We start from the raw sequence: 18,586 nt of genomic DNA on the forward strand, positions 1-18,586 counted from the left end.
AGTGATAAAACACAACCCAAGAGAAACTTTAAAATATCTAAGATCAAACTCAGACAAGAACTGCTGGAAGACATTCCTTGCTGGGCATCTGCAGGTCAGATAAGGCCAGGACATTATTCCATTTGCCCTTAACATTTCTGAATGTTTCTCAAACTGAAGAGGAAAACCCACACCCAACTACACCTGACAAAGCCTAAATCTACTGTGGGACTGATTACAGAAAGAAGTAGACACATGGTAAAAAGGTTCAAACGTAGGAACCATTTCTGACTGCCACCCTCTGCCTTTGGCCAGAGAGGAAAACAATGACAGTGCCACTGACAGGTTCTACCTGTTAAAGAATCCATTCAGTGCCAGCAGCTTCAGGTGCAGCTGCAGTGGAACTGCTGGCTGAGGTCTGGAGGGGCAGGAGCCTAAGCTCGCAGCAAGAGGTCATAAACTGAAGAACCTTTGCAGAAAAGGTGCCAAGGACCTGAGGCCCAGAGAGGGGACCCAGACTCAGAGACACTGCAGCAGCTGAGGACCCTCAGACCTTCCCTGTGCTGTGAAGGGATAAAACCCCAGGGGGTCCTTTGTTTGGGGTCCCTTTGGAGGCACCAGCTCAAGCTCTTTGTTGCTTTGCTATTTAGCTGTTGCGTCATGATTAAATTATCTTAGAGATCTGGACATCTGTGACTCTGCTATGGAAAACCTGGGGTAGAAGCAGTAAGAAACCTGCTGTGACTGAGTGTGGGATGTGAGCTGCCAGGGGCTTGGTCCCAGTTCAGGTGGTGTGAGTGACTGCCAGAGTAGCTCTGGGAGGACTGGACAGAGAAGTTTCCTTAACACCACCAAAAAATTCCCATATTGAGAAAAAACATTCTGAGTGAAGGAGTGAGGCATCCAACGGCAGCTCCATTGGTTCTCAATGCCTTGAGCTCCAGAAACTCACAGGAAGCAGAGGCAGCAGTCCAAACTCCAGCTATGCTCCCACAAACCCAGGTCACCGTGTGATCCAGTACTTAAGTTTTAAAAGTTATTAAAGGTTGAAGAAACCATTTGTTTCACAGTGGGAATGATTAATGACTAGAATTCATATTACCAGTGCTTTTCATGACTAACATATTAAGCTGCTTTTTTGGCATTATCAGATGAGTTTTACTCCCAATGTGAAGCTCTCAAAATTCAAAATTAGTTCCTTAAAAAATTGAGATTTTATTTGATTTCGAGATTGGCAATAAAGAACACATTGTGAAATCCCTTCAAAACTTTTTCGAACATGAAAACATGGGAGAACACAGAGCAGCAAGACATCTGTTGCTTGTACTCTGCTCAAGCTTGCTGTAAGTCTGTAGTAGCATAGGGCTAGAAACATCCCCAAAAATCTTTCAACTTAAGGATATTCAGTTCCTGGTTCACCTAAGGCAAAGAGAACTGCCCCTGCTGCTTTCCTGTAAGGTGGAAGAGATGCAGATTACTCAGGGCAGGCTCTCCCGTTTTCACCGACTGTGACTACAGCTATTTACTTTACATCATCTTTGCCAGTCCTGGCAAAGGTGAAAACCAACCATGCTCCTGGGGCAGCCTATCCCAGCCACTAACTACAGAGAGACTAAAGCAGAGACTCCATTGTCTTGCCTCGGCAAGAGCTGCCCTCAAATTTCTACACATTACTGAAAAATTAGCATAAACTATGACTGTAAGATAAGAAAAAAATATTGTAAGACTGTAAAACATCACCACCTGGTAACTCTTCCCATTATAATACTGCCAACCTTAAGGCAGCTGGCAGCTGAGTGCTTCCCAGCTCCTTCTCGGTGCAAAATTATTTTAGAAATTGTAGACTTGAAAGAGATGGCTGCATGGGAAGCAAATCAAAATCAGATTTCAAACAACATCTTGAAGTAAATTGGTCACTTCCATACAGAGCAGAAATTTATTAATAGAAAACACAGTATGATCTATGCAGGAAAGCAATAGTTTCTGGTACTCTGTGTAATTGGATTAAGTGTTAAATAAGAGAAATTCTGAGTGAGAATTGAGAGCAGCAGAAGAATGAGATATTCAATCTGCTTACACAAACTCAAAAGCATCAGGAGACAGAGTTGCAAGCACCTGTTCCAAAGGCAGGTGACGATGAAGGATGGACCCACTCCCTCTCTGTGACCCTTGCTAATGCTCAGTGTCAGCCAGCAAGAACTGGCAAGTCACTTCCCAAACACAGATCCTGCCAGAGAACAGACATTGGCTTTGCAGTCAAAGGAACTCAGCCAAGTGAGCTACAACACAAGCACGGCTGACAGGCTGGGTTTGTGCTCCCAAAGCAGAAATCATGAACCCCTACAACCATGCAATGCTGACACCAGTAAGCAATTCATGACAACATATCTGAGATGCAGAAAGATGCACTTCTCCATCTCCTGCCCTGCCAACGTGTTACAAGCAGCAGTTAAAACCACAACTTTCTTGCACTCCAGTCAAGTACCCAGTGTCATGAGCAAGGCACCCAGCACAGACTGAGGAATACATGGTGCTTCTTACTCCTGCTCAGAGTAGATCGCCCCTTCCCACCTAAGGCAGGAAACTGGACCTGCCTAGATCTGTAATAGTTCAGGTTGAATTAAACCATGGCAGCTGAGCTCTGCTCTGCACTGTTGTTTTGAGACAACAGAATGTGAGACTGCAGCCTTCCCCCTGGGCTGCAAACAGAACAGAGAGCCTCTGGCTGTCTCCCATCCCCTGGGCAGCGGACTAAAGATGCCACCACCTGCAGACACACAGCCTTTGTAAACCCGAAGCCTGCACAACAGAGATCTGAATGTGCTAATACACAGATAAGCCTGAAATAGTTTGTGTGACTGCTAGACCCCAGACCACCTTAACTCCTCAAGGAAGCTGGAAGGTAAGCCAAGGGCCATGTTTCTAGCCAAGGACAGTCCTCCTACTAATATGATGTCCCAGTCTGCATTTCAGTACCTTGCTCAAGACAGTGAACATCTTAAAATCTCTTGAAGAAGAGAATGCAGGGCTGTGTTCTGTGTCTTCAACTTTTCCACATCCGTGGGAACTAGAACTGCATTGAATTAAACCTGGTAGTACAGTTGCTCATTAATTGCTGTGAAATACCATTAATGGATGTTGCATAATGAATGAAAATGGTTCAATGTAAAGCACATTTATTTGCTTTGCTCTAAAAACTCACTCACAAGAACATAAAAAGTACAGGAACTTCAAATATTACAAATGCATAATCACCCCTTTGGCACACTGTTGTGACAGAATACAGAAAGCAAAACTAATGTTCATGTAAACCCCAGGGAAGGACTGTGCACATACATTTAGAAGTAAGAGTCATGTTTCAGTCCAAGTCCAGCTAGTTAAAACTTTTCAGAACTCAACACAACAGTTTTACAAAAAAGGTGAGGTTTTAGATAGAAAACCAGATGAGAGGAATCACAGGAAAAGCTTCCCAAGAAACAAATTATGCAAAAAAGGGAGGCCAAAATAATATTCTATTTTAGTAATTGTTATCTTTATAGTGTTTTTTGCTGTGATGTCAGAAGTCAAAACCAGTACTTTAGTGGTGATGCTAGTTTTAATAAGATTAGAAGCAGCATTAATCTAGCAGGTATTAAGTAGACTTGCTTTCTAGATCAAAACATCTTATGTGTTCTAATTAATTTCACTCTAGAACTTTAATCAAAAGAACTCGTTGTACAAATCAGAGGAAAATGGCTCTCAAAATCCCAGACAAAATGTTTCAATAGGGATGAGAATAGCTCCCACTATTCACACAAAGAAACCAAACCCTTCTGCAAAAGTGCTAACAGTCTATTTTATCTCAGCACAGTAAACAGAAGATGCCTTAAAATATCTTGTAATCAATGCCACAGAGTAGCATTCACAAGCTGTCTTAAATGAAAAATGAACACAGTTTCAAAAAATGAGGACAGTTTCAATTCAACCTCTCCAACATCAGGAAATGCACACAGTGGAATATGTCAATAACCTCTCAGCAGCACATACCCTTTCTGATAGCAGAGCAAGTAAAAATAAAGTGAAGAGACTAGGCAAGGATAAGCAAACTTTTAAAAATGCAGATTCAAAAAGCTTCAAACTACTTTTAAGTTTACATATTGCAAAAGAACTTCTCCAAAACTGAATCAGTACAAACAGGTGCTTATTGAAAAGTGATACTTTCAGTAAAAGTAAGTGGCAAAAAACTCCTTATCAAGGTCTGACATTAACTCTGCAAACATTGTGCTGTGTTTTACTCTGGGCACAAGCAACTGAGTAACTCCACAACTTCCATTAATGCCAGCAAGACAGCACATTTTTATACCAGACAATTTCTTTCCTCCAAGGGTTTCTGCATGCCTTGTCCTTTCTGTTTCAGATGAACCCTGCATGTCCTGGACTTACTTATTCACACCTCCTCCTTGAGAGCTTTCTGCAAATACTCAGTCAAATCCCAGACCACCTCCACACTCCAAGCCCCTTCTGCATGGTGTGTGCTGAAAAGCCAAACACTTCTCTGTCTTCCTGTTGGTGGGAAGCAGTAGAGGCAGCTCAAATGATCAAATCAACTAATCAGATCAAATGCCACCTTATTTCAGACTGAAACATAACACAGGTTTAGTTGGATAGTTTTCCAAATATATCAGCATATTCCTTCATTTCTATTTAAAGCAAATAATCTTGAAAAGAAGAGAAGATGTAGGCTGAGACAGAACATCTACTTCTGGAAGCGGCAGAGGGTCTGCAGATAATAATAAAAGCACAGGCACAGCTCTATTAACAGTGCAGATTAATTAACAGATCACCATACCACCTGTCCATCAGCATTCCAGACCATTTATGTGACCATCTGCCCATGGACGTTGGGAAAAGCCAAGCCTAGACTTCATTAGGGTTCATACTGCTTTCAAATAAAATGTAGGTCTCAGATTTAGGTTAATGCTTTTTAGTTCTGAGAATAGCCTAAATTCATGTTGATAAAGACTGCTAAGCCCCTGTGCCAGCTCTCCACTTCATCTCCACTGCAGCCACCAGATTATGTGGGGTTGTTTACTGACACCCAGGCAATCCATTATGTATCAGGGTTAGCTTTTGTTGCTTGCATATGAACAACAGTTTAAGAAAACCAGGACAGCTGTATCTGGAAGTCAGCTGTACCAGAAAAGCTAAAAGCTTCCTCACACACATTCACCCCAGAATAACAAACTTCAGAAGTAGGAAGAAGAAGAAACTTGTGCTGTTGACTTTGCTCTGATCTGATCCTGGAAAGTTACTCAAAAATAAAACCAAACATACAGGGAAATTAATAGAAATTCACAATGGCATTACCCCTTTTCACCAAAGGAAAGACCTTACAAACCTTAAATATACACGTTCCATTGAAAAGTAACACATGTCAAATATACAGAAAACAGTGTGGGGAACCTGTGTGCCTGGTCCTACACACCTCCTAGAGTCAGTGACAGTGCTAAAGACATGTTACTGAGATGGGATTAAACCAAACACTTCTCCCATTCGTAAGCATGGCCCAGCTGCAGAGAGTATTTTGAAATTCCGGATTTCAGACAGAGAGAGGTCCAAAAGCACCACACAACTAACACTGAGGGTGGCTGTTACTCTGGCTGTATCCAAGGAGAAGCTAGGGTAGGAACATCAGTCAGTCCTGGAAGGAGCTGGGACCCTGAGGTTAGTTCAGTTGGTTAAGAGCATGGTGCTAATAACACCAGAGATGGTGGGTTCAATATGGGCCATTCACTTAAGAGTTGGACTCAATGATTCTTGTGGGTCCCTTCCAATTCAGCACACCCTGTGAAATTCTAGCATAGAGTTACAGTAAATGACCTCAAGGCCAAGAGCACAGAGTAATACAGACAAATAAAACAGGATGTGTTCCAACAGGGAACACGTTGGATCTGCACTGCTGACAGGGTTATCAACAGTGCTGACAGTGGCTCACCTTTCCCTCACCACCCCTTCCCCTCACTGCACTGTCTGCAGCCCTGCAAGCACAGCTCAGGATGTGGTCAGCCCCAGTCAAAGCTACAGCTTTAACTCAATTTAAAACAGCTTTTTTTCAACTATTAGAAAAATAAAAAGGTCTGAAATGCAGATCTCACATCACTGATGCCAAAGTATCATATTGCAAACACTACACTGTATAAGATAATAAAATCTATCTCACAAATTCTTTAAATTTTGCCTGAAAACTCATCAGGGCCCTTGCAGATGTTGCTGCTATTGGAAGCTGATTGAGAGCTTCACTGCACTGGAACTGGAAATCATCTTCCAGTTATCAGCTTCCATCAGTCTGTGGCCAGTTTGTGCCTATTCTTGTCAAACTGAAATCCTCCCCAAGGCTCTTCCTCCCTGTGAAACTCAGGACAAATTAAAACACTGCCCCAGCCTAAGTGGGTGGGCACAAGAGGATGTCCCTTCCTCTGAAAGCCCTGGTAACCTTCTTCACTTCAAATTCCCCCCACACTGGTAAAGCCACACAAGTTTCACAGAGGCCTGGATGTGGCAGCCAGGTGTGCTTTGCTAAATTAAAAAGCAGCAGTAATTTTTCACAGGACACAAGCTCAGTCTCCATGTGTAAGCACAGTTCCTGGCACTAGCAACTGAGACAGAAAACCCAAGGATCCAACACAGCATCCATCCTCTCTGGCAGATTTCAAAGACTTAAACCAGCCTTTGCAGTACTTTCCAGCTATGATGTGGGGAGAATGTCAAGCCAGGTGTGCCATGAAACTTCAGATCTGGTTCTCTGTTTAAAGAAAAGTGCAAAGAGGTTTTCCTTGTTGAGGGAAAGTATAGAGCCAAAAGGCAGCAGCTACACAGAGCTCTGTGCCAGGGCCTCTTTCCTACCTTCCCACTCTGCTCTGGCTCCCTCAAGCCATGCTGCTCACAGCCAGGCAAGGTGTGGGCACACCCAGAGCTTGGGTGGGTTAGTAGAGAACTGGCAGCAGAGGCCAACACACAATATATTCATATTCTTCCCAATCCTGGCACATAGACCACAGTAGAAATGCCTCTGCTGTTTACACTTAAAGGCATTGTACCTATTTTTACCCATTACCCATCTGACATGGGAGCAAACTTCACCTCTAAAGGTAAGAGAAGATATAGATAGATGGAGACATGACAGTTCAGGAAAGTGTTTTAAACCAATTATCTATCTTTATTTCAAAAGAAAAATCATTGCTTAACACTATTGCTGCTTTCCAGAGAAGGAAAAAATATGGACTACCTTCATAGAACTGTATTTACTACATTCCTGCTGTGCATAGGCTTGCAAATGGTTTCCTGGAACCACCTACATCAACAGACTTGTAGTAAATTTATCATGATGTTGCCAGCCCCTAGTGTGCTACAGCAGTGCTGTATGACCTGCCCTGTGCTGAGCAGAGGACTACAGACACAGCAGCCTCCAACTGCTAGAGAGAAACAATAGCCACTAGAAGCATACCCACGTGAGAGCATACCCTTTTCATAGCTCAGTGAGAAGGCAGCAGGATAATCTGGAATGGGAAATGAGCCTGTGCTCCACAAAATGCCCCAGAGAATCTGAGTGTTCTGTTCTGCTATCACAGAGCATGTCCTCTGTCTTAGATGCTGGTGGAGCAATCACTTCTACGAAAGGATTATTTATTCCTTTGGCAAGCAGAGCCATTGGGCTCACCTCTGTACCATCAATAAACTCCTGGAAAACAACCATGGCTGTGTCAAAACAGGCCCAGCAAAGCAGTGTGCTGTACCTGGGGCAGCTCTCTCACTTCCCTCTCCTCTCAAGACAAGTAGGTAGAGCATGCAAGCTCCTCCTTTCCCAGCCAGTGAACCAGATGGGATGTGAAAGAACTGCAGTGTTTCAGCACACTGCATTTTTCCAATAAACTGTTATTCAGGAGACCAGCCATCCTGCAAGGTGTTGTGCAGCCTTGGCAGAGCAGTCAGCACCTCAGAACGCAGAACCTTCATGCTGCTTGGCAATAAAGGGTGAAGGGCAATTTCTGTCACTGGATACATTCCAGTTCTTATTGAACAAACCTTAATAGGAGCTAAAATTAAAATCATCTCTCTCAACATTACTGCTGAGCTATGAGGAGTTACCAACTGATCCTGTCTCCTACACATGATCTTACCTGACAGTCGAAGTCCTGGAAGTTGCGAGCTGCATTCTGTTAATGAAAAACAGGAAAAAAGAAAAAAAAAAGAAAAAAGGAGATCAGCACAATGCTCCAGAACACCCCCAATAACAGCATGAAAGCTTCCCATAGAGAACTCTGTTATAGCACTGTTAAGACTGGCTGCAGTCAGGTAAGCAGTGAAGTGCAAGATCTGTACAAGCAAACTCCATGCAAGATCTGCCCATTCCTATACAACAAGGTCCTAGGGCTGTAGGGAGGCTACCAGCCAAGGGAAGTGAGTACCTGTGTGTGTAGCTGAGAGTGCCCAAGCAGGGACAGATGCACATAGGAAGGATACTGGCCACAGCTGGGCTGCATATGGGACTGGGTTTTGTCTATTCCTGGTGTCCATTAACGATTTGGATGCAAAACTCCTGAAGTACTACTGCTGGGATCTCATGTACTGAGTGCAGGAAAACAAGCCATGCAGTCAGCTTCTGTGCAGCCATTGCTGCAGGTATGGGATTGTTCCATGACACAGGGACCTGGCAAGCTCCTGAAACCCAAGTCCATGGGAACTGCACACAGTAGCTCATCACTGACTCTTCCCAGAGGGTGACCCCTTGCATGCAGGTGAACACAGTCAGTACAGCACCCACTTGGCATCCTGCAGGTTAGATCTGCAGGAACCTGTCCATGTGCCTATGTGCTTTGTGAAACACTGTCTTTAACCACACAGTAGGTTACATCACCCACAGCTATCAGCAGAAGGCTGAGCAAACCACTTGAGATGGCATCCCAGCTTAGGGATGTGTTTTAGGCATAGCACCCATTATGACTTGATACTGGCCAAATGTCAGGTACCCATGAAAGCCATTCATTCACCCTATCTTGTTCTCATCTGGGCAGAGGAGAGGGGAAAAAAATACCAAAGGGCTCATGAGTCTCAACTCATGAGGACTGGGAGAAAACACTCTAAGGGCAAAACAGGTTCAAATTTATGGTATAAAGTAAATTTATTATTAACTGAGTCAGAGGAGGATAATGAGACATAAAATAAGCCTTTAAAACATCTTGTTTTTCCCCCAACCCCTTCCTCCTGCCCACCAACACTGCAAGGAGACAGGGCATGGGGGTTTTGGTCAGTTCATCACTCATTTGCTCGGGAAGAGGAGTCTTTTCTTTGCTATGCCATGGGGCCTCTCCTATGGCAGACAGCTCTCCGTGAACTTCTCCAGTGTGGCTCTAATCTCATGAGCAGCAGTCTGCCCAAAACTGCTGCAACATGCGTCACTCCCACAGGCAAACTGTCCCCCCAGTACTGCTGCGGTGTGGATCACTTGTCCACAGGGTGCAGTCCCCTAAGGATGGGCTCTAGTTTGGAAGCAAGGGCCCTCTATCTCTGGAGGCAGGGGTTCTCTCTCTCTCTTTGGGTCTTCCACTGGATCACATCTTTCTCTGGTATCCACCCACTCTGGCAGGAGCACTTTTCCCATGGGCTGTGAGTGGACCTCTACATCCCCCATGAACTTCGTGCCTCACAGGGGACAGTTTGTTTCACCATAGTCCTCATCATGGCTTGCAGAGGAATCTTGGCTTTAACACTTGGAGCACCTCTTCCCCCTCTTTTTCCACTGACCTTGGTGTTGCCCTGTTGTTGTCCCTCACATGTGCCCACCTCCTCCTCTTCTGTGACTGCAAGTAAAACTGGTGCTCATAGGTGCTTTTGATAACGAGTTCTGCTAATTCAAAGATTCCTACAGGATCCCACAGCTCCGAGAGGTCAATCTCATCGAGGTTCTGTACCAGAGAGTCTCTCACCGTGTTTCTGCTGCTGGCCACGCGGCCCCGCCACCGCCAAGCGGGCAGTGACGGCCACCACGGCCCCGCACTATTTAACCCCTCTCTTCCTGCGGGGCCTGGGAAGGAGAGGCTGCTGCCACTGCCCCTGCCCTTCTTCCCATGACACGGCTGGCTGGGGTTGGCCAGGCAGTAGAGGCTTGCCACGCGCTGCGCCAGGACAGCAGCAGCCGTGGCGCCTCACCACCCCGGAGAAAACTGCGCATGCGTGTTTCAATTTTTCTTAACTGTGTCATCACAAAGGCATTACCAGCCTCTCTAATTGGGCCAACAGAATGTCCATCTTCAGAGCCATCAGAGATTGGCTCTGCTGGACATGGTGGAAGCTTTTAGCAGCTTCTCACAGAAACTACTCCTATGGCCCTCCCTCACTACCAAAAACCAGGCTGTGCCAAATCAAAAGAGCACCTTAGTACTAAAATTAATATGAGAAAACTAGGATCACATATGGACAACAGAAACACTCCAAAAATTTCTTCTGGCTGAGCACCCTCATTCTTCCCCATATGTAAACACATGGCTGTGTTTTCCTTGCTGCAGAGCCTTGTAAATAAGAACAAGGGCTGCTACCTATATTCTGCACTTTGAGACATTTGAAACATCTGCAAATCTGTTTTAAGAATCCATTCCCCTCTTTCCTCCTGTGTGTTAAGTATGGAACTCTGGCCATGTTTTGAGCAGAACATAGCCAAAACCACTAAATCCTGAGTACTGGGGAAAAGAAAATAAAAAGCATTCTCCTCTTATTTCAGTTTGAGACCCTGAAATTAATTGAGATTTCTGACACCATCACCAGCTCATGAAGCAGGTCAGTTCAGTCACCCATTTCTTTATGGAGAAACGAGAAATGTCTGTATACTGCACTGGATTTGGATGGTGCACTCTGAGTAAAAAAGAAAGTGATCAGCATTTGTACTTAGAAAAGTCTGAAATTCCCCAAGTGAGTGGGGAGGAAATGACACAAAGCAAGGAATGAGGCTCTGAATTGGGCTGCTTGTTGTCAAGGCATACCATGAGGCAAAAGAAGCTGATGTGCCCTGACTCTCACATACTTGATTTTAACACACTGAAAACCTGACTTTAAAGCATTTATTCATTGTCTTAACTTGAGAAACTTTAAGGTGAGTTTTTCAGGCTTCTAAACATGCCATGGCTGCACCTCAAAGCACAGAGCTGCCTTGGCTGACTTAATCCAGCCTAAGGGCTGCCCATTTCATTTCCTGAATCTGGCTCTGACATTTCAATAACTTTTCACTGAGGCTGAATTAACAGGAGTCAAAGGTGCCAGAATAACAAAGTGTCACTGGGATATTTTTTCTGATCAGGCAATACTCTCTTTTTCTCTCTCTTTCAACAAAATGGGAACATTTGAAGTTCCTTTGCTTCCCCAATAAAAAGTGGCTGCATTTTAGTGAGCCTGAACGAGGTGAACAAACATAGTGTATTTTACTTTCCTGCACTTGATATGAGTTACACAATAATTAACATTAAGCTACACGCAAACAAAATAGTGTTTACATTCTTCAAAAGTCAAGTTTGTAACTTTTTGCGGATTTGAGGCAGAAAAAAGCCAGGACTCAGTGATCCACAGTGGCATTACCTATAGTTCAGACCAGTGAACAAGATACAACCAATTTCCACTTCCACTGGTAATTCCACTGGTTTAAGAGTCTGAGACACCAGAGCTCCTTCTCTGTGTACCATAGCCTTTATGTCTGGGGAGTTCATGAGCACTCACTCATTAGCACCTTAAGAGTGTTACTGTACTATTTCTGGCCATTAATCCATGCTGGCTCAAACTCCTATATCTAAAGTGGGCTGTCAGTAAAAACCTTAGTGAACTCTCAGCTCAATAGATTTTGGACTCTGATATGTTGCACAGAACAGCAGGTTATTGCATCACACCCTCATGCTCCATAAACTATGTCTAAAAAGTACACTTTTTTCCCAAGCTTGAAAGCTCTAATAAAGGCCCCACCTTGGAGGTGGCTGCTCCCTGAGGCCCTCATTTTGTAAAAGTGTGAAAAGGAGAGCCACAGCATATTTCTCTTCCCATGCAGTACTGAGGATGGTTCTGGAGCTGCCCTTCATATTTCTCCCTACTGAGATATTAAATATTTCCTGTAACTTCAACACTGAGTTAAGCAAAGAAGTAATCATTCTGTGTGTGCCCTTCTGCACCCTGGTTAACACCACTTGGTGCTCTGTTTGGGTGAGAACTCTGCATTTGAACCACAATGGACACCACAGTAAGAACTGGATGGGGCTGACCAGGCAATACTTGAGAGAAAGACTGGAAACTTATAAAGGGAAAACCACTTTGATTTGGCATACCTCAACGTCTCTGACTTTGGTCAGCCAACTGAAGCAAGGGCAATCTACCCAGTTCAAATACAGAAAATCTCAGGAGAATCATGAGCAAGATCTGGGCCACTGCCTTTAGGAAGTTTGTCTTCTGTAAATGTTTCTCTCTTGTTTTGAAATTACAAACTGCCCTCAACGCCTGTATTCCATATTTTTATTTGCTGATCTACACTGATTTTCTACTTCAAGACTCACCCTTCCAGGAAACATTTTTTTTTTTAATGGTGGAAGCCCAGAAGTTAGTACTAGTCTGTCAGATCAGGCAGCTGGACTGCAGATTTCAGCTGAGTTTTTAGATTTTACAGACACTAAAAACAGATAAGCTAGAACACTAAAGAAATGAGTGAAAACTAATGAGTACAGATTAAAATATAGCAGATTTCCAGAGATTTCACCCATTTTGTGGGGGACAATGCAGTCTTCTGCAAGCACACAGTGAGTGGACAAAGCACCACAGACAGCCCTTTGGCAGCACAAGCCAGGTCCTGATCATCAGCCATCAAACAGCAAAGCCTTAGGAACTCATTCCCACATCATCAGACTTGGCTGTGAGCTATGGAAAGTGACCAAACCACATTGCTCATGATCCCAGTTTGCAGATGCAAGATGCTAGATCTTCCCTGTAGTGAACTTAGGCACTCTCAACAACAGTTTGTGGCAGAATCTACTGAGCCCAGATGGCTCTTCCCCAGCCCACAGAACACAGAGTGAAAGGCTTCAACAGCTACTGCGATACAGTGATTTTCCAAAGTCTCAGTACTGCATAAATCTGGGCTGTTCTACCTGGGGTCTGCAGACATTAAAAGGAAATTACTCTCCATTACTAAATCCAGGGAGACAGGGCTATTTTAGGGGTCAAAACACTAAAGGATCATTTAAGACAGAATATTTTCAACAAAAAAAAGTTAAAAAACCAAACCAAACAACAAAACAAAACAACAACAATCTAAAACCAACCAAACAAAAACCAGGACACAATACAGCACTTCCCTAACAAGGAGAAACTTATTAGGGGTTCTACAGCTACACCAGGTCAGGAATGGGATCACCTTTCCAATTGCTGTCCAGCCTCTGCAAATCCTCAGTACAGGCATGACATACTGGCCAGGATTCCAAAATTACCTGAATTGTTTTGGTCTGTCTTTCCTGGAGACTTTGGAAGAGTGGGTGGTGGTAGATTACCAGAGTGGGGAAGAATTTACTTGGTTTCAGTACTTAAGGTACTTCAATTTGTGGACAGATTCTGGCAGCTAGGACTCCTTGCCAGACACAAAGTTATCCTGAGTACACCTGTGAGGACAAAGCAGCAGCCAGCATTACCTTGTCATTCAGGAGTGGTTTGATCTCTGTCAGCTGAACATCCTGCAGTTCATCCATTGTGCTGGAAGTAGAGCCAATTAATCCTCAAAGCAGCAAATAGGGAGTCTGAAACAAAGACATATTGTTAGAAACAGCATTACAAGATATGCTAATCAAAGAATGCTGAGAGATTTTTCATTAGACTTGTCTGTGCTTCAAATTAAGCCTGCAAGAAGCTGGTTCTTGATGCAACACAAAGCACCTGTAAAATGCAGAAGGCAAACCCTGTGCTGCTCTCACTGTGTCAGTCTGGTTACTCCTTGCCCTGCCCACAGAAAGCTGCCCCTGAGAGCTCAGGCCTTTCAAGTGAGAAACTGCATCTACTTCCATGCTTTGCTGGTATTTCAGCCACAGCTTGTCTGGAAACGAACTGGAAATTTCCTGAGCAGCAGAGTGAAAAACTGTTTAGTATGTGGTAATACTGACTTCCCCTGCCATGCCCTACATACCCAAACCCCAGCATCCTGCCACCAAAGGCAAGGCTGTGCTGTATTCCTAAGACATACAGCCAAAACCACATCCACACACAGGAGACAGAGGTGTGGAGATCCATGCTCCTTGCTGGCAGAGCATAAGAGAGTCCAAAACTCAGGGCAGCCCTTGCCATACAAGGTGAGATATAAAAATGGCCCCAGACAGCGCTGGTCCAGTGAAACATGTGCAGACAACACTGTTAGCTTGGCAGCCCAAACCATCACTCTATCAGATAGTGCAGAGTCAGCAAAGGAAAGAAAAAAATGTAATCAACAGTATTGAAGCTGCCATACATCTGCAGGAAATTGCTGTTACCATGGAGCCAGAGGAGAAATCTTCGAGTATAAATACAGCAATGAAGATGGATGAATAATATGGCTGAGTTTACAAGGCATTTAATTTTTACTCTAGACACTCTAGCTGTGTTTCTAGACAGAAGAATTTTTAGTGCAAGCACCTGCAAGCAACATGAAAAGGGCTCTGGCAAGAGACGACCACACCTGGTGGTGCAGACTACCCGGTTGTTCAGGAAAATTGTACCTATTATTGCAGATGAAATAAACAAAGTCATCAACTTCATTTGATGGAACAGAAGTAAGCATGTGGTGGACTTCCTGGGCATCAGCTGAGTGTGCCACCAAAATACTTTTGAACACTGTCACAAATCAAATTCTTTGTCTAAGATATTACAGGCTACTAACCACAGAAGAAAATGAGTGGGAAAATAACTCTTGTGTTCACCACCCACCTTAATTCAACACAAACGTGCTGGGGAGGAGGGGTCCTCCTCACCCCAAATGCTGCAAAGCTGCACCCTTTGTGCCAAAACTAACACTGGGAGGGGGGCTGAAGCCAGTCTGTCACAAAACAAATAAAACCAAAATACCTTTCCTTCTGAAAATCAGCCATAGGAACATATGTCTCTTTTAGCTTTGGGAAACTCAATTATTTTTCTTTTTCAGACTTCTTTTGCTGTAAAACATACCAGTTGTGAGAGTTTCAAGAAATCAGTTAATCTACAGATAACAGCCCCTTTACTTCACAATGAATTTTTATTCAGAAGAGGAGTAAGAGCCATTATGTAGTGCACTCTAAGCCCCAGAGGAAAGCTCTTTACTGTCATACTGCTGAGATATTAGGGAATAAAAAAAAAAATTTCTACTAAGGAATTACAACTTCCATATATACTGGGACTGATCAAGAGCTCAACATCTACCAGGTTCTCTCCAGAACAGCATCACATGAGGTTACAGACACAAAAGGAATTTCAAACAAGCATCACAAAGCTTATCTGCAGATAAGGCACAGACAGGTGACCCAGTACTAGAATGACCACCTTCACCTCATTAGTGGGAGAGCATATCCCTTCTCTTATGCTCCTTTGAAAAGACACCCGCTGGTAGCAGGCAAGAAGGTCATACTTATTCTTAGGGTCACCCAAGAGACAAAGAAGTTGTCCACTCTACCCAAAGGAACAAAAAACTGCACACACACCAGCCACCTTTTTCTGTGGGTTTTTATATACGTGGGAGTTTTCCTGAACCTTGAGTTCACACCTTGCATTTTTGCCTAAACCAGAGTCTAAAGAAAAGGAGGACACCAATATAATAACCCCTCTCCACTGAGCTGTGGTTGACCAAAGAACATATCAGAGCACCAACTGCTCTGCATTAGATTGCTCAAAGAAACTTTTGCTACAGCCTCGCAGATCTCTTCTATTTTCCCCTGAGCGACACAAAGTCCCAGAGAGGCGTGAGATGCATCCTACACAAATCTGCCCAGGTGTGCTGTTTGCTGTCAATACAAGCACATCTATGAAGTGTGCAAAGTCTAGAGCAGGAGAGACACACATTTTGTACCCATGCACTACATTGTTAATCATTTATTATATGAGAAGAATAAAAACCTAGTAAGGGTTCAAAGCAAGAATTATCAAATGCATTTATCTTGTCAACTTGGATTTAATACTTTGTCTCTAGATATAACTACAGTGCACACAATAAGCAATATTGAAACAACTCTGAAATTAATCTGATCCTTATCTTCCTAGTGCACTATTGCTCTAAATGCTGTCTCAAGGGAAGGGGGTTCTCTAGGGCAAGATGCTGTTAGCCATAATGTGCAATATATGCTGCCCCTTCCTTAAAACAAGCTGGATAGCAACAAAAAAGGACTGCTAATTTAGATGCTGAGATTTATGTGAAACTTCCTTGAGACAAAAGAGACAACCTTCCTTAACACCACTGGGTTCAAATAGCTGCGAAAACCTCTGTAGGGAAGTTTGCAGAAGAGGGAGACTTGCTTTGCAGAGAGTCTGCAGCACAATCAGCCTGGGAAGCTCCTCAGCACATTCTCACCCAGAAGGAACTATGAAGGGTCCCTCCAGTAGGGCCCAAATGCTGAGGTGAGCCAGGAAGTCACTAACAACTGCTCTAATGAGAGCAAAATCACACAGAAAGATTAAACCTGCACAGCCTCAGATAGTGGATTTTTTTCCTAAAAATTTAGAGTCTATATCTATTCACCTAGCTTGTAAAGTTTTTTCAAGACTTTTTGAAGGAAAAGGTATAGGGGGTCACCATCCCTCCTTGCAAGCAGCTTTCTTAGCTTGCTGAACCAGCTCTTCCCAGTCCACTCACTGGTGAGCTCTCCAGAAAATGGCTGACACAGCCTCAGGACTTCATTTTAATCTGGTCAGAGGGTATTCCATTGGCAGATGCACATACTTCTCTCTTCCCAAGATCTTAGCAAGCTCAGTGTGATTGCCCTAGATTAAATCTGGGTAATATGTCATTACAGCATAAAATCTACTAGCTGTATATGACTATTTGCCACAACTTCACCTGAGCACCCTGCTATGTCAACATAGCGTGTGTTTTGGTTTGAAACATAGCAAATGGGCACATTTGAGCAAAAAAGGCCTAAAAAACTCTCAAAAGAGGATGCTTTGTAGTAGAGAGACCTTTGTAGAGCACATCTCCAAGTGCAGAAGCAAAGGAAAGGACGGGGTGTTGGTGAGCTGGGCTGTCCTCCCTTCCAACTGTGCCAAGACTCCTTGTAAAAGCTCTGCAGACTTGTCTGCCCAGGAGCCAATTTACTCCCTTCACTCGTCCTGTTATTTAAAGAGACAAACATGTCATTTCATAAGCTGAACACAAGTTTAAAATACCACAACAAAGCAGCATAAATATTCATAAACTGAAAAGATTTTTGTAGAAGTCAGGCCACAGGCAAAGCAAAAGGTTTGCCTGAAACAATCCATGTATAAATGATACATTTTTTTCTATAAATGGCCCAGTAGCACCTTCTTTGCAAGTATTCCTCTTGCCTCTGTTTATATCTTACTATAAATACACTCAAATCCCCCAACTGAAACTATCTATCCCTTTCCAAAGGGCTCTTAAAGGCTGAAGTAGATTCTATGTTCCTTGAAAACTAGTAAAACAAGAATCTAGGAAAGATGTGGTGAATTATTAAGCACAGAGACTAGAATCAGGGTAGAAGACAGAAGGCTACAAAAAAACAAGGCAGGCAAACCCCAGAAAGAAACCATCTACCTATAAATAAGATCTTAAAGACATGTTTACATGTTTACTCTAAGACAAGGCTGCTCTCAATTTACATCATTTCAATATACAAAGAAAGAAATTGGAGTTAAGTTCAGTAGTCAAGACCATGAGTACTACAGGCCTGGACCCACTGAGTGTGAGGTGCAGCATCTGTAGGTTCTGAGGCTCTGCTTTCTGCTCATTGAAGCTCTGGCACAACTGCTTCCTGCAGGGTTTGGAGCTGCAAGAGCTGCAGAGCTGCATCTTGAATTCAAATCTGTTTTCTTACGGAGAAATCTCTTCACACTATTCAGGAACTCAGTGCAACCAAACCTTGCATTCAGAGGCTAAAAATTCTTGGGTTTTCACCTCAATTTGACTATAGCTTATAATGTGCCACCTCCATAGGCACTCTTACTTTGTATATTAACCACACCAAGGCAAAATTACACCCATCAGTTGTCAAGCTATGCTACAAAACATGGCATTAAATGTACCTAAGCATATGCTCCCTCATTTGGCAGACAAGCTGAAGAAGCTCCTCTCTTGGGACTCACAGCCATGACAGACTGGGTAAGGTTCCAGAGAACCACTCCCTGACAAGCCAGCTACGTCTTATAAGATGGAAAGCAGAAGTGTTGCTCCCAGGTATGCAAATGAAGATGAAAATAAACCCACAATTTACAACCCATGCCAGAACCAAAGTACACTATCCATGATCTGCAGGCTTACTGCTCAGGCATTTATTTCTTGAGCCATTTTGCTGTGTAGCTCATCACTGCAACTTCTCCCTTTCTTTATAAGGGGATTCCCACTTCCTGTGCCTCCTGTGTTGTTCTCTCATGGAGGGGAAAACCAGCT

The 18,586-nt window shown here is 43.6% G+C and overlaps 1 protein-coding gene across 2 annotated transcripts in view; it reads right to left on the reverse strand.

Annotated features, from left to right (window-relative positions):
* Nucleotides 1-18,586, reverse strand: part of NDRG3 (NDRG family member 3) — a 56,924-nt gene that overhangs the window by 17,702 nt on the left and 20,636 nt on the right. For both annotated transcript variants that reach the window (XM_058814860.1, XM_058814859.1), the window contains exons 2-3: nucleotides 13,665-13,769; nucleotides 8,136-8,171 (exon numbers count right to left, since the gene is read on the reverse strand). In XM_058814860.1, coding sequence (XP_058670843.1) covers nucleotides 8,136-8,171; nucleotides 13,665-13,721 — 93 coding nt within the window. In that variant the 5' untranslated portion in view covers nucleotides 13,722-13,769. The remainder of the gene's footprint in view (nucleotides 1-8,135; nucleotides 8,172-13,664; nucleotides 13,770-18,586) is intronic.

Source organism: Ammospiza caudacuta, chromosome 15, assembly GCF_027887145.1.
Source record: "Ammospiza caudacuta isolate bAmmCau1 chromosome 15, bAmmCau1.pri, whole genome shotgun sequence".
Lineage (NCBI taxonomy): Eukaryota > Metazoa > Chordata > Aves > Passeriformes > Passerellidae > Ammospiza > Ammospiza caudacuta.